This window comes from Empidonax traillii, unplaced genomic scaffold, assembly GCF_003031625.1.
Source record: "Empidonax traillii isolate 1590-97213 ecotype Southwest subspecies unplaced genomic scaffold, ASM303162v1 scaffold1211:size273671, whole genome shotgun sequence".
Classification (NCBI taxonomy): domain Eukaryota; kingdom Metazoa; phylum Chordata; class Aves; order Passeriformes; family Tyrannidae; genus Empidonax; species Empidonax traillii.
In genome coordinates, this window is record NW_020956404.1 from 135,325 (window position 1) to 149,273 (window position 13,949).

The window sequence follows — 13,949 nt, forward strand, 5'->3', positions numbered from 1 at the left end:
TGATCCACACATGCACAGGAGTGTAGCTGTGGTGTCTCTGTCACCATAGAATCACAGAATGGTTTGGATTGGAAGGGACCTTCAAGACCATCCAGTTTCAACGCCCCTGCCATGGGCAGAGACACCTTCCACTAGATCAGGTTGCTCGAAGCCCCATCCAACCTGGCCTATCTACCCAGCCCTCCCCTCCAGGGATGGGGCAGCCACAGCTTCAAGCCATCCCCCCCTTATCCTGTCATTCCATACCCTTGTCAAAAGTCCCTCTTCAGCTCTCTTGGAGAACCTTTAGGTACTGGAAGGCGGTATAAGGTCTCCCTGGAGTATTCTGCTGGATGAACAGCCCCAACTCTCTGTCTGTCTGCATTGCAGAGGTGCTCCAGCCCTCTGAGCATTTTGTGGCCTCCTCTGGACCTGTTCCAACAGGTCCACATCTTATGCTGGGGAACCCAGAGCTGGACTCTACTCCAGGTGGGATCTTACCAGAGCAGAGTAGAGGGGCAGAATCACCTCCCTCAGCTGCTGCCCGTGCTGCTTTTGATGTAAGCCAGGACACAGCTGGCTTTCTGGGCTGTCAGTGCACTCTGCTGGCTCATGTCCAGCTTTTCACCAACCAGCACCCCCAAATCCATCTCCTTGGGGCTGCTCTCAATCCCTTCTCTGCCCAGCCTGTGTTTGTGCTTGGGGTTGCCCCAGCCCCAGTTTAGGACCTTGCACTGGGTCTTGTTGAACTTCATGAAGTTTGATTGGGTCCAGCTCTCCAGCCAGTCCAGGTCCCTCTGGATGCACTTGATCTGGAATTGGACCATCAAGCCAATTCCTTATCCGCTGAGTGGTCCACCCATAAAATCCATGTCTCTCCAGTTTAGAGAAAAGGATGTTCTGTGTGACAGTGTCAGATGTTTTGCACAAGTCCAGGTCGATGGTGCCAGTCACTCTTCCCTCATCCACCAGCAATGTGACCTCGTTGTAGAAAGGTGCCAAATTTGTCAGGTGCCAATTTTGCTTATAGTGAGGTCATGCTGGCTGTCACCAATCACCTCTCAGTTTTCCACGTGCCTTAGCACAGTTTCCATCAGGATCTATTCCATGGCCTTGCCAGGCACAGTGGTGAGACTGACCTGCCTGCAATTCCCCAGGTCTTCCCTTTCTATATATCATGTAATCGCATATCCCAGAATATCATCTCTATATCATCTCTACTCATAGAATTGTACCTGTAGCATGATATCTATATTTATATTCTGTGCTATAGAATATCCCCTTTTTGTTGCAAATGGTTTCAGATCAGTTCATGCTTTCCCCTCCAGCATTGTAATGACGCATCAATGACTGTTTATGACAATGATTTCTTCCCCCATTTGTGTATCTTCCAGTTGCTCAGGAAGTTTTCCTGGTTGAATTTCCCCTGAGACAGGGTGGCATGCTGAACACAGAGGAATGCTAATCTTGGAAGCTGTCATTTATGCCATTTGTTTTCACACTCAACCACGTATTGCCTTGCCTTGCCTTGCAGATGTCAGAAGAGCTCAAAACTTGTCAGGAACCAGGGAGTTACTCAAGGACTTCATGCCAAGCAAAAGTCTCCGTTCTTTTGGGAAGTTTGTACATCTCTGTATTGAGGGCTGCTTTTGCATTAATTAGACCCATTTTTTCACCAGTTCATGGCCTGTTAGTCAGCCTTGGTCAACTGCGAATTTTGGTGGTGCTGGTTGTTTTCAGACCCTGATTGTGCCTTTTTATCTTTTGGTTTTAAATTGGCAGTTTTTCCCATGCTCTGATCCTGTAATATGTTTGGCATTGGCAAAACAGGGAAAACAATCCCCTTCTCCATCAATTAGTGGTGTCTTATTTCTTATTACTGGGAGCTTGCTTGACAAATACACCTTTTCAGTGCAGGGATATGGTAGCCTTAAAAGGGAGTCTCTTTACTTTCCTAAGGACCGTAACAAAGGGTTTCACAGCCTAGGCTTGGAGTTGTGCCTTTTCTCTCCTCATCATCCATTCTGAATATGCTTTTTTTCCCCTGGTTTTTTATCCCCCTTATTGTTGTATATATCACAACTCCTAAATCTTTGGGGAACTCCCCAAGGATGTCCCTCTTGCAAGTGAATTCTTTCTGGCAGTCAGTCTTTGAGAAATGTGTCTTAAGCGGTTCTTAATCCTTACAACATGTAACTTCCTGCTTCTGTAGACTGACTCCACAATCAACATTTGCACTACTGAGGCTGAGACAGGTATCAGTATCATGTTTTTTATTTTAAATTGTTGCTAGCCTTCACCATTAGGTCAGGATGCATTTTGCTTTGCACAAAAGCTGTCCTTTTCTTGACCACGGAGTCTCTTTATTTCCTACTTGCCTTTATACTTTTCTTTCTGATTTTTAGTTTCAAAGCATTTTGCTCAGAGTTTAAGGTTTGAGAAATTGGTTTTTCTGAGGTCCTCTATATATAAACATGTAAAAAGGGAATTTTAATAAAAGTGTCCAATCTATAATACAGAGTCTTTGTCCATACTGAGTAAAATCAGGTTATGATCAGGTTCCAAATTGAACCTGCAGTTCTGCTATGGATTTATCTTTATTGGCATTAGCTTGGTTTGCGTGCAATACCTGTGTGTTAGAGATTCTCACTACCTATCTTTGGAAGCTTTTGGCTCTTTGAGAGGCTGTAGGACCTTCATTAGTCCTCTTCTGGATTGAATCCATCATAGCTACAGGCCTTTTTTTAGCAGAATAGAGTTATCTCACCGGGCTAGATGTGCCTCAAGCAACCTATGGATTAGCGTTTTTTGTTACTGTTAAGCCTCACCCTGAGACTTCACTTTCCAAGTCTAATGGGAAAGGAGGAGACGAACAGTGTCTGACAGTTCTCTCATAACAGCCATGCCAGCGAGGCAGTCGTGCTGGAGCAGCTGGGATATTTCTGCTGCTGGTGCAGAGCTGTTTCACAGCATTTCAGATCTCCTGGGTCGCATTTTACAGGTGTGTTCATTGGGCCGTTCTGCTGTTCATAGCACAGGTACCCCCACAAGCTGAAAGGAATATTTATCTCCTCTCTAATATGGGTCATTCCCCTAAGTACTGAGTGTGGTGTGATTTGCTGCCTCGAAAAAATCCTCTTTCCTGGCTACATTCTTCTCACCCTAATGCTCATTCAGCCGGTGCCAGTTCGTGTTGTGTTAAGCTCAGGAAGGGAAATGAGCAGAAAGTCTTTTAAAGCAGAAGTGTCTTTGTGTGCCTGAGACCTTCAGCCAGGACTGGTGTCCCATTGTTAGCAGGGAGAGTCCCCATTTATCTCGTTACCACCCGAGAACACGTTTCCTGACGGCTGCATTGTCCTGTCCGTGCCTGCACTTGGCAGTATTTCTATCAGAGCTTTTTGATGGGCTTTACTCTCTTCCTTTGATTTTCATTTACAGATTGGCCATGCCCTCTCAAGGTTAAACCTACTTTGTCTGTCCCTTTACAGACCCAATTCTTCGCATTCTTTGGAAATGTAGCAAACGACAGAAAGTCACACTCCAAGACAAACACTCAGCTGCTGAGGGGATGGATTAAAGAATCATAATGTATTTGTTTGAAATACTGTTTTCAGGACATAAGGGTTATCTTGTTTTTGTTTTTGTTTTTCCAAAACTACCAGCAAAGAGTAAACAACCTGTTAAAAAAAAGTCTAATATTAGCTTGTATATGGAAAAGTGATTCTGGTGCTAATTTTTTCAGAGAGTTCATCAAATTGCATCTAACATACATAGCTTCACCTCTTACCTGGTAGTTTTATGACTGTTCTAATCTGAATTCTAACCTCTCTTGAATGCCAACTCCTGTGAGCTTGGCCAGCCAACCCATAGCACCACATTTCCTCATCCGTTTTTCCTTCTGTCTTACTTCTGAACTACAGCCCACCCTTCCCAAATCTCTCTTGTGTGCAGTGCATTAAGCATCTCTTGCCCAGTCGCTGTCTCTGCTTGCCTGAATGGTTACCAGGCTCTTTTTGGCCTGCCACTGCCTACATGTTTTGCAGCAGTACTTACTGTGTGCAGCCACTCAACACTGTTATTTCCCTTGGCCTGTCTCATTAAACAGCACATCTCAGCTCCTTCCTCATGACCAGTCCAGTTTGAAATCCCAGTGGTAGATTTATTAACTAATTTAAATAAAAACCCCACCAAAAATCACAAATCAATAAACCAGCAAAGCTCTGTGTGGGAAAAAGCCAACACTCAAGCTTTTCACCTGACAGTCCTTCAGCAACTGGTGTCTGCTCTACAAACAGACAGGATATTCTGAAGAGGAAATTAGAGTCTGCAATTTCTCTTTTGTTTTACTTTATGAGACTGTTCAGTCTTCAAGAGAACAGAATATTAGTTAGCTGAAGTCACTGAAACTAAACTAAATTACACAAAAAGTCCAGCACCTGGTTTTCTAATCCATAGAAGAAGAGGGATCTGTCAAAGATGGTTCATCTGCCATCTGGCATGTATTTCCTGTAGCTGTCTCTAATCTTGGGATGATTTTTGCTGGCACATTTCCAGAATGAAATAAAGGGAACTTTAGCTTGATATTTTCCCTTTTACCCGGTTTCTCTGCAAGTCAGGAACTTATAAACTGCATATTTTTAAAAAGCCTTTAAAAGTTTATTTTCCAGCTTTATTTTTGGTCAGGGAAAATTATGGAAAAATAGTTTAGGGGGTTTTTTTGGTGGAAAGTTGTTGATAGTTTTAGATCAGTGACAAGACTTTGGCTGTTCCTCTGGATCTCCCTGTGATCTAATTTGTCTTTGAATCTCATGCTATACCCAAGTGGTTTCAATGGGGGAAAAAGGTGTCCAGGACGTGTCTGGTGATCATATCTATGGAGGCATTTACAACACCTCCATTCAGTATTCCTCTTCCAAAGTGCCACCTGATCACTCTTCACTTGAAGCTGGAATCCTTTACTGTGAGTGAGACTCTGAATAATAATAAGTGTGAGTACTGGGATAGAATTTAAACATCCCCTCCCTCCCAACTTCAGGACAGCTTGCAAATGTTTAGTTGAAATTCTGATTTGTTTTGTTCTGTTTTGTTTTCCTTCCCTCTTTCACTTCTCCCAATCACTGTTTCCCAAATTAAAGAGAGAGCCTTTTACACACCAGCTTGTGTGGCTGCTCCAAGCTGAACAGTGAAGTAGAGGAAGTGTCCTGGGATTCCCAGGAGGTGTAAGCACGGGTGTGAGCCCTGCTGCTGCACCAAGTGTGTGCTGTTGACCTTGGAAGTGAAACCAAGATCTTGAGCCATGAGTTATTCACCCTGAAAAAGGGAGAGCACCTATGTGATGCACCTTGTTTGGTCCTGAACGGTTCAATACCCCATTTCCTTAGTGTGTATTTGCTGGTTTCCAGAGTTTACACTACAAAAAGCCTGAATACAACCCACCAGAAGAATGTGTTGGATAATTGTAAGGTAAATTAATGAACTCATAGTAATCACTGCTTCATATTTGATGAGATGCATGTTCTGGACATCAACAGATGCTGTTTTGGTTGGTTGTTGTTTTTTTTTTTTTTTTTAATCCCCCCCTGTACCCCTCTAAAACATTGTAGGATGGATTTTGTTTGAATCAAGGTTTCCTCTGTGTTTTCTATTCTCAGCTCTTGGTTGTATTGTGGCCACATTTAGCAGCATCATCCCAAGGGGTGGATAATCCCTGACACTTGCCCTGCCTTTTCCTGACATGCCTGGGTACTGGAGCAATCACTGCTGGCAAGTCACCCTCCAGCCACGGTGGAAAGGAAAAGAGGTGACTTTCCCCAGGTGAGCTTGTGGCTGCTCTTCTCTCTCCCACTCATCTTTTAGGAACTTACTGACCAGCAAATTCCTCAGGGAACCACAATTCCTTGGCTGCTCTCTGTCCTGTGAAAAGCTGAAAATTCTGTTTGCATGGTGAGGGCAGTGGACACGATTCCTAAATTTCCTTTCACCATGGTGCTCACCTGTGTGACAGCTGCCTGGCTCACCAGGAGAACACTTCCTTTCCTTGCAAACTCACACCTCCTCCCCCTATCCCTTGCCCTTGCTTGTACAGAGCAATCGAATGAAAAGGGTCTAATACAACTGGCAAACATCCAGGTGTTTTTTTGCACAAATATCCAAAAAGCCTCCTTGAGAATGTTTACTCAGGGCTTGTTAATTAGGAGGGTAATGATTTCAGAGCCAATCTCCAATCCCCTCACAAAGGTGTTGATATTCCACCGTGGAAAAGAAGATCCATTTTGCCCCAGTGCATGCTCATAATTTCACTCACTGAGATGCTCCTTTTGTTTCAGGGCTGATGTTATGAAACAATAACCTAAAAAACAATAATTCTCTTGAAGGTAATCACTGTTGGAAAGGGGAGCCTCTCTTTACAGTCAATGACTTTGACGCCTTGGGTAGTTCAAGTAAGGATCTGCCTTGATTGACAAGACCCTTCCTATAAATTTGGGCAATTAAACAACCCAGTAGCAGCTGCTGGGGAGATCCACTGATCACAAAGCTGACAAAGATTACTGTGCAGGTCTCCTGCTGCTCGCTTCAACGTCCTTAAACATCATCTGCGATTTAAAACTGCAAAAGGAATTCTGACTCCAACAAGTTAGGTGAGTGTGTGTCTGTGTTTGCTCCCTGTCATGGCTCCGGCTCGTGAATAAAGCAGCAGGGTTTGCTAAAGTGACAAAGACTATATGTTTGATTTGTTCTGAAGTTTTTCGATTTTACTCTCATACGTCTTCCTTTAAAAATATAGAATTTTATCTTCTTTTTTTTTTTTTTTTTTTTTTTTTTTTTTTTTTTTTTTTTTTTTTTTTTTTTTTTTTTTTTTTTTTTTTTTTTTTTTTAGCTTATATATATACACATACTCTCGTTTAATCACATGTAGGACTCTAGTTTATGCATGATGACTTACGTGAAGCAAGCATCATGTGCTGGTCCATTGCTTTGATTTAGCAAATTTAAAGCATTTGGTTTAACAGGAGCTTAGAGGCTCCAGCCTCAACCAGGGAAAAGGCAGGCCCAGCTCATTTAATTTTGGTCCATCCAGCTGAGGACACAGGCCAGTGCACGCCAGTCTGTGCCCCGTGCAGTTGCCGACTTTCTCAAAATGAAGTGTCAAGCCTGGATGAAGTGCAAGTATCTGAAGTATAAAATGCATCATCTTGTGGCTTAGAGCTACTTTCCAGCTCTCTCTTCTTCTTTTTTTTTTTTTTTTTTTTTTTTTTTGGCAGGGAAAGTTTTTCTGAAAAGCCAGTTGCTTGTTTTACTGAGACAGAAGATCAGCAGGTGTCAGATGGTCTTGGTGGATGCTGGGCTGCTCAGGTGTGAGGAGTTCAAGCCTCCTCTGGTTGCCTTGGCCATGTCCCCTGCTTGCCTAACCATCTCTGATCACTGGCTTGGCAGCCTTGGCTGGGTCTGAGCTGCCTGTAGGGCAGTGAGTGCCAAAGGGACAACCAGCCCCCCTGGCTGCAGACCTCGGAGATGAACAGCATGACTCCAGTGCTCAGGGTGTTGGTAATGGCAACTCCGGTAGCACTTCTGGGAGATGCTGAGATCATAGCACAAATTCAGGGATGCTTGGCTCCTACCTGCTCAGCTATTGGCCTCGTGTGAGCTCCGGGCAACCCAAAAGGGCTGGTAGAAAGGCATCTGCTGCCAAGCAGCCCTGCAACATGGAGATTTCAGAGGGGTTGAGAAACTGGCTGGTGGCTTTATCTCTTACAGGCAAACTCCCACTGCTCTGCACGGAAAGTCTGCACTCTGCTGCTTTCTGTGGCAGAACTTTTTGCTGAGATTTCCCTCTTCTGGGAGTAGGTGACCCCTCAATCCTTCCATCTTCTCTCAGGCTGAGTGATGATGGAGAACAGTGTGTCCAAAGGGAGAAAAGGGTGTCCCAGCTTCAGCTTAGCCTGTCCACTTGCCCTTCATGCCTCCTGGACATTCTGGCTCTCCCAACCCTCCACTTCTCTCCCTTCTGCCTCAGCATGAAGCTCCACTGTGTGATCCCGGTTGCTCTCCTTCTCCTGCTGCTGGGGGGCTGTGGCAGCGCACTCAAGAGCTCTGCCATCGACCTGAGGACCTTCATCGGCTGTGCCGTGCGGGAATTCACCTTCCTGGCCAAGAAACCCGGGTGCCGGGGGCTGCGGGTGACCACGGACGCGTGCTGGGGCCGCTGCGAGACCTGGGAGGTGAGGCTGTGCTGGAGGGCACTGACATCCCTGGGTGCTGCTTCCTCCCTCCCAAAATTCCTCCACAGAAACCCACCTAGCATTAAATAACTTGCAGGTATCTGCTAAACAGACGAGGGCTCTGTCCCACTCTGTATCTCCCTCACCACCGCTGACAGCAGCGCTTGTGGTTCCCTCCCTCCTTCCCCTGCCCCAGAGGGGGGATGGACGTCATGTGATGACATCAATGAAGCCCTTATGTAAAACTCTTACTATGCAACCTGAAAGCCTCTTTCAGCTCAAACACTTTAAGAAGAGGAGGACTTTATTGCTTTTCACTTGAAAAAAAAATTCCTTTGAGATTAAGATGGAGTTCCCACTTGATGGGTAATATATTTTGTTCCAAAAAGGAAATCCCAAAGATAGTGCCTGTTTCTAATTTGGTCCTGTTTTAAGTCACAGTGGTGTGTAAATATGAAGTATTTAAGTTTTAGGGGTGTACAGGGGGAGAAAGAAAGAGCATAAGTACATCTACACTCAGGTCAGAGAAAAACTTTCTGACTGTCTTTGCCTTTCTGCCACTGGAAGGCTCAAGGGGCCAATCCCAGTTTAATGTATTCAGGGAAGCCTTGAGCCACTCAGGGGCATTTTGCTACATGAAGGCAAGATCTGCATAGGTGACCAGGGGAGGAGCCAGGGTTTGTGGGACAGCTCTGACTGCCCTCATTTGTGACTCGGTGAGATGAGAGGGAAGGCCACCGGTGGCCAGATTCCATGGTGAGATAAGGATCCTGCGGGGAACCTCTTGTCGCCTGGTTTCCCCTATCCCCAAGCTCCTCTGGCAGCACAGACTTTTCAGTCTCTCTCAGTGTATTGCAATACCACTGGGGTGTAGTTCAGCTGAATTCATCTGGTTGTAGAGGCTCAACAGCTTCTAGGGAGCACCACTATGTGCTTGGATGGGGGGTTTGTAGGAGGGAGGGGGTCTGGATGTCTTCTTGATGAGATGTTGCATCTCTTCCATGCCATCATTCTTGTTTTCCAAGGAGGGTTCTTTAGGCAGCAGAGAGAGAAAGAAAGAAATTAAAGTGTCTCCTGGCTGTGTTATCTTATGTTGCTTCCCATCTGTGCAAGTGAGAGGATGACAGTGGACTCCCACTGCTGTGTGCGCTGCCCCTTCTTGCAGTCTTTGGAAAATGGGTGTCCCTGTTAGGGAAAATAAAAAAAGTTTTCAGCAAAAGCAATGCCACTGTGATACCCCATGACAGTGTGGGTTTCAAGGCCTTCATGCTCCCATCATCTCCTGATGGCTGAGGTCTCTGGCCAAGCTGTTTTTCTCAGGAGGAACTTCAGGCTTCTCTGCTGGCTGCTGTGCTGAGAGCTTTCCACACAGTGTACACCCACTGGGCTTTGTGGGACGTGCAGCCTGACTGGGAAGACTGGTCTGGCTGAGAAAGAAACCAGCCCTTGGCACCTGGATGCACCCCTTCTCTTAGTCAGATTGTGCACGTGGAGGGGTTTCCAGCAGAGTGCGTTTAATGGAAAATCGATGCTTTTGGAAGAAAGCAGCTGCTTTTGGCAGCATTTGGTCGAAACACTCATATTCTGCTGAAAACCAGCTTTTTGGATAATCTTTCGTCTTCCTTCAAGCAGCTTTTAATTGGGGCTTTTATGCTTTAAACAAACTGAAACACGCAGATACACCCACTCCCCCTCTGTGGCAGGGCTCCAAAAGGCAAGTGCTGAAGGATGCAGCCTAAAAATTATTTCCATGTCCCCTTCCACCTGATCCAGTAGCTCCTCTACTTACACTAAATCCCCCCTGGGGAAGCCAGGACTCCAGATGTTTGTCTCGCTTCCTGCCTGAGACCGGCACTTCTCCCCCGCAGAAACCGATCCTGGAGCCGCCTTACATCGAGTCCCACCACCGCATCTGCACCTACAACGAGACCAAGATGGTGACAGTGAAGCTGCCCAAGTGTGCCCCTGACGTGGATCCCTTCTACACCTACCCCGTGGCCATCCGGTGCGACTGTGACATCTGCTCCACCGCCACCACCGAGTGTGAGACTTACTGAGCTCCCTCCCCAGCTCAGGCAAGGAGGGGCCAAATTCTTCCCCGGCTTCACATCCCCTGGTACCTCCTCCAGCATTGCTGAGGGTGTAAATCGGCCCTGAATTTGATCTCACCTTCTAATACCCCTAATCACTGGCTTCTCTGGGCAGATGAGGCTTAATCCCCTCTCCTCCTGCTGTTCAAAGCATTATTGCTGTAGAAACCTAGCGCACAGCCTTACAATAGCAAACCCTGTGGTGAAAAGGAATGATGCAGTTTCCCTTCCTCATGAGCTTTTCATGCTGTGTGACCTTCTCTCCATATACAAAGCGGGCTAAGCAGTCGCTGGGGGGTGGAAACAGCTCACAAAGGCATTGCCTCCTCTGTAACAGCCTCCTTATTCACCTGGGGTTTAAATCCTTCCCAGTAACATAAATGCAGTTACCACCATTTCCACCACCTCACCCTCCCACCCTCTCTCCACTAGTTATTTTTACCCTGGTCATTCAGGAATAACAGCCAAAGAAAAAGGTGTTAAGGCCAAAGAAATGGAAATGAGTATCCAAATCACTACCTTGAAATTAGGGTGAATGCATGCTCAGCCCTGACTCAGCCAAGTACTTCAGCTCATGGTTAAGTGTTTTGCTCAGTATCAGTGGACTTCCATAGTTAAGCATGTATTTGAGTGCTTTGCTTAATTAGAGTTATTTTCCTGGAAAAAAATTTTGCCTCACAAGGGACAATTCCTTGAAAAAAGAAAGAAGAGAGAAACACGCTAATGTGTAGATCCATCTGCTTTTGTCCAGGGATTGGAGGGGAAATGGCTTCATGCAGAATCATCAAGACTCTGCAGAGCCCAAGGATCTCTCCTGACAATTTCCAGAGTTAGAGGGACCAAGCCAAAATGCAGCGATCCTGGTTTGGTTTCAGCGAGCCCCTGGCTGAGGTGGTGGGAAAGAGGGGGCTGTGAAGGGTGTTCCCACAGTTCCCTGCACTGCTGAGTTCCAGGGAGACCTGTTCCTCTGAGGATGCACAGAGAGCTGGGGGACAGCCAGATGAGCTGACAGGAAAGCTGTGGAGCATCCAGTAATAGTGGGTGAGACAAGTCCAGGACAGGAAAGAGAGCAGACAGGCCAAAGGACAGTTCACACCTCCTCAGACTGAACTAGGGGGGACATCTGGGAGCTGCTGCAAGAGCCCCCTGTGACCACAGCCACAGAAGTGCCTTTGTCCTCTAGTTCCCACCTGCAGGAGGACAGATCCACATTCATCCCTCATTTCCCCCCTGAACAAAATGGGAAATTATGTGAAAGCAGGAAGATTTGCCGAGTGGGAGAGGCTCACAGGAGCTTACGAAACAAAGACACCTTCTCAGATAGCCATTAGGAGAGAATTGTTGCTGAGAGTAATACCTACACCTGCCTTCCCCTCATTCAGTGCCTTGTCTTCTGGATGCAGTCACCTTCATTTCCGGGGATGCATGCTTGAAACTTCCCCAGGTGTACTGTCCTCACTGAGACAGATCTAATTTAACCTTCAGTTTATTAGTTGATGTCATTTTTTTTCTGTCAGTGGAACTGGAAAAGCTGCACTGTGACTGAGCAGGAAGGAGGTGATTTTATCTCTCTGCCTTCTGTAGTTTTGGATAGAGACTGCTCTGTCCAACAGCAGCAATTTTCTGCTGATGAAGAGTTTAACTAACCCTCATTTAAAAAGTCCTCATGTTTTGTTTCAAATTGCATCTCACAATCCCTCTGATATTGTTAACTGGCATCCCAGTTATTATGGAAAACATGCAAATTATTTTGTGTCTTTAATAAACCTCACCATTGTAGTATGAAAGCAATTCAAAGCAACGTGTCCCTCTTTATTTATGCATAGAGATTTCTCACGTAGAATATGTATAAACTCCTGCAAACTCTTTTGCCAGAGCTGTGAACACCTGCAAAACATCTCCTTGATGTGAAGTCATTTCCTTCACTGAGTTTCTCTGATGGAGTCTGGCTGTGCTATAGTCTCAGGATTAGAGGTAGGGTTAGAAAGTGGCAAACTTACTTCCTTTGCAGCCAGCAGGAAATAAGGGCTGTACCCAGATATGGTGAGACAGTAGAAACCTCAGCAAGTGATCAGACGAAAACACTGCAGGGCGTGAGAAGAGTTTTGAGTGATGCAGCCAGACTGAGGTCAGGAGAGGAAGGTGGGAAGGATGTACTGACTGAACCCAACCAGTAAAAGACCACTTCAAGATGGTCTTTTAAGGAGAAGAGCAAAAGTGTCTGGTGATGCTGTGGATTTGCCCTGAGTGACAAAAGTCCAGCTGACACCAGAGCCCAACAACCCATTTGCCAGGGAAGTGATCGCTGGAGGGATTTAAATAATGTGTAAATGCAGCACCTGGGGACAAGTTCTAATGGTGGGCTTGGTGGTGCTGGGTTAATGGTTGGACTCAATGATCTTAAAAGCCTTTTCCAACCTAAATGATACTATGATTCCATAATTTGACTGGTGCACATCCCTCTTCATCCAGCTCTGCTGAGTTCCCATGAGTAGACAAACAACACTGACTTTCAAGGGACCGACTTCATTCCTGCCACTGGGGCTTTTTTCCCAGAAGTCATTACAGTACCAGGGCTTCATTCTATTAAATTCCCACCGATTTTGATACTTAGAATCATTGAATGGTTTGGGTTGAAAGGGACCTTTAAAGGTCATCTCATCCCAAACCCCCACAATGAGCAGGGACATCTTCAACTAGGCCAGGTTACTCAAGGCACCTTGAATGTTTCCAGGGATGGGGCATCCACTCCAGGCAACCTGTGCCAGTGCCTCACCACCCTCACTGGAAAGAACTTCTTCTTTGTATCTTGTCTAAATCAACCTTCTTTTAATTTAAAACCATGACCCTTTATCCTGCTGCAACAGCCCCTACTTGTGACCGGGTCTCCAAGATTTCATACCCTTTATGTTGCAGCTGGGACAGTATGTCCTGCTTAGAATTTGCAGGCAGTCAACATAGCCCCCACATTTCAGAGGATGAGAAGCCCTTCCCCAAGGCCATCTTAATCACAGTGGGAGCATTTTAATACTCTTTAAATCCCCAGATTTAAATCTCATCATTCCATCTGTCCAAAGCAGTTAAATGGCCCTTCTGTTTTTTTGGTGCATATTTGCAAGAAGCATTTGCCACAGAGGCTGTCACATCTCAGGTATTATCTCTCCCATGAAAACCAGTGGAATTTTTTGTGCCTCAGTTTTCCTTCTGGACACCGGGAATGATTATATACATGATTTTTTTCTTCTCTACTGTGTGTTTTGGAGTGTAAGGTCACAAGGCTGCCTTGTGATCAGTCATATCTGCATCCTGCACAGCTCTCACTGTCTCAGGTTTATTGCCACTCTTTTAACCTGGACAGCAATAGTCACTATCATGCAGTGCTTCTATTTGTCACAGTCCTTTCCTGTTCTATGACAGTGACAAAAATCCACTGGCCCTTGAAGCTCAGTTCCCCTCATTCCCGTGCTGCAGCTGGTGGGCCCAGCCAGACTGACCATGCCAGAAATCAGTATTTGTTACCCCGATCCCTGGACCTGAGTTGCCGTGAGAAGGAGGGCAGGATGCCTCCCCGGATGGGTGTCTCCTGCACTGACTGGATTTCTCTCAGTGGGACAGGACAGGCAGCTCCCTCTGCTCTCATTGTGCTCATACCAAAACAGAG

At 45.9% G+C, this 13,949-nt stretch overlaps 1 protein-coding gene across 1 annotated transcript; it reads left to right on the top strand.

The window, feature by feature from the left end:
* The first annotated feature begins 7,135 nt into the window (after window positions 1–7,135).
* GPHB5 (glycoprotein hormone beta 5) lies at window positions 7,136–10,255 on the top strand. Its single transcript, XM_027905813.1, has 3 exons — window positions 7,136–7,155; window positions 7,994–8,198; window positions 10,067–10,255. Exons 1-3 carry the CDS (start codon window positions 7,136–7,138, stop codon window positions 10,253–10,255), a joined length of 414 nt encoding a protein of 137 aa, XP_027761614.1.
* The last annotated feature ends 3,694 nt before the right edge of the window (window positions 10,256–13,949 follow it).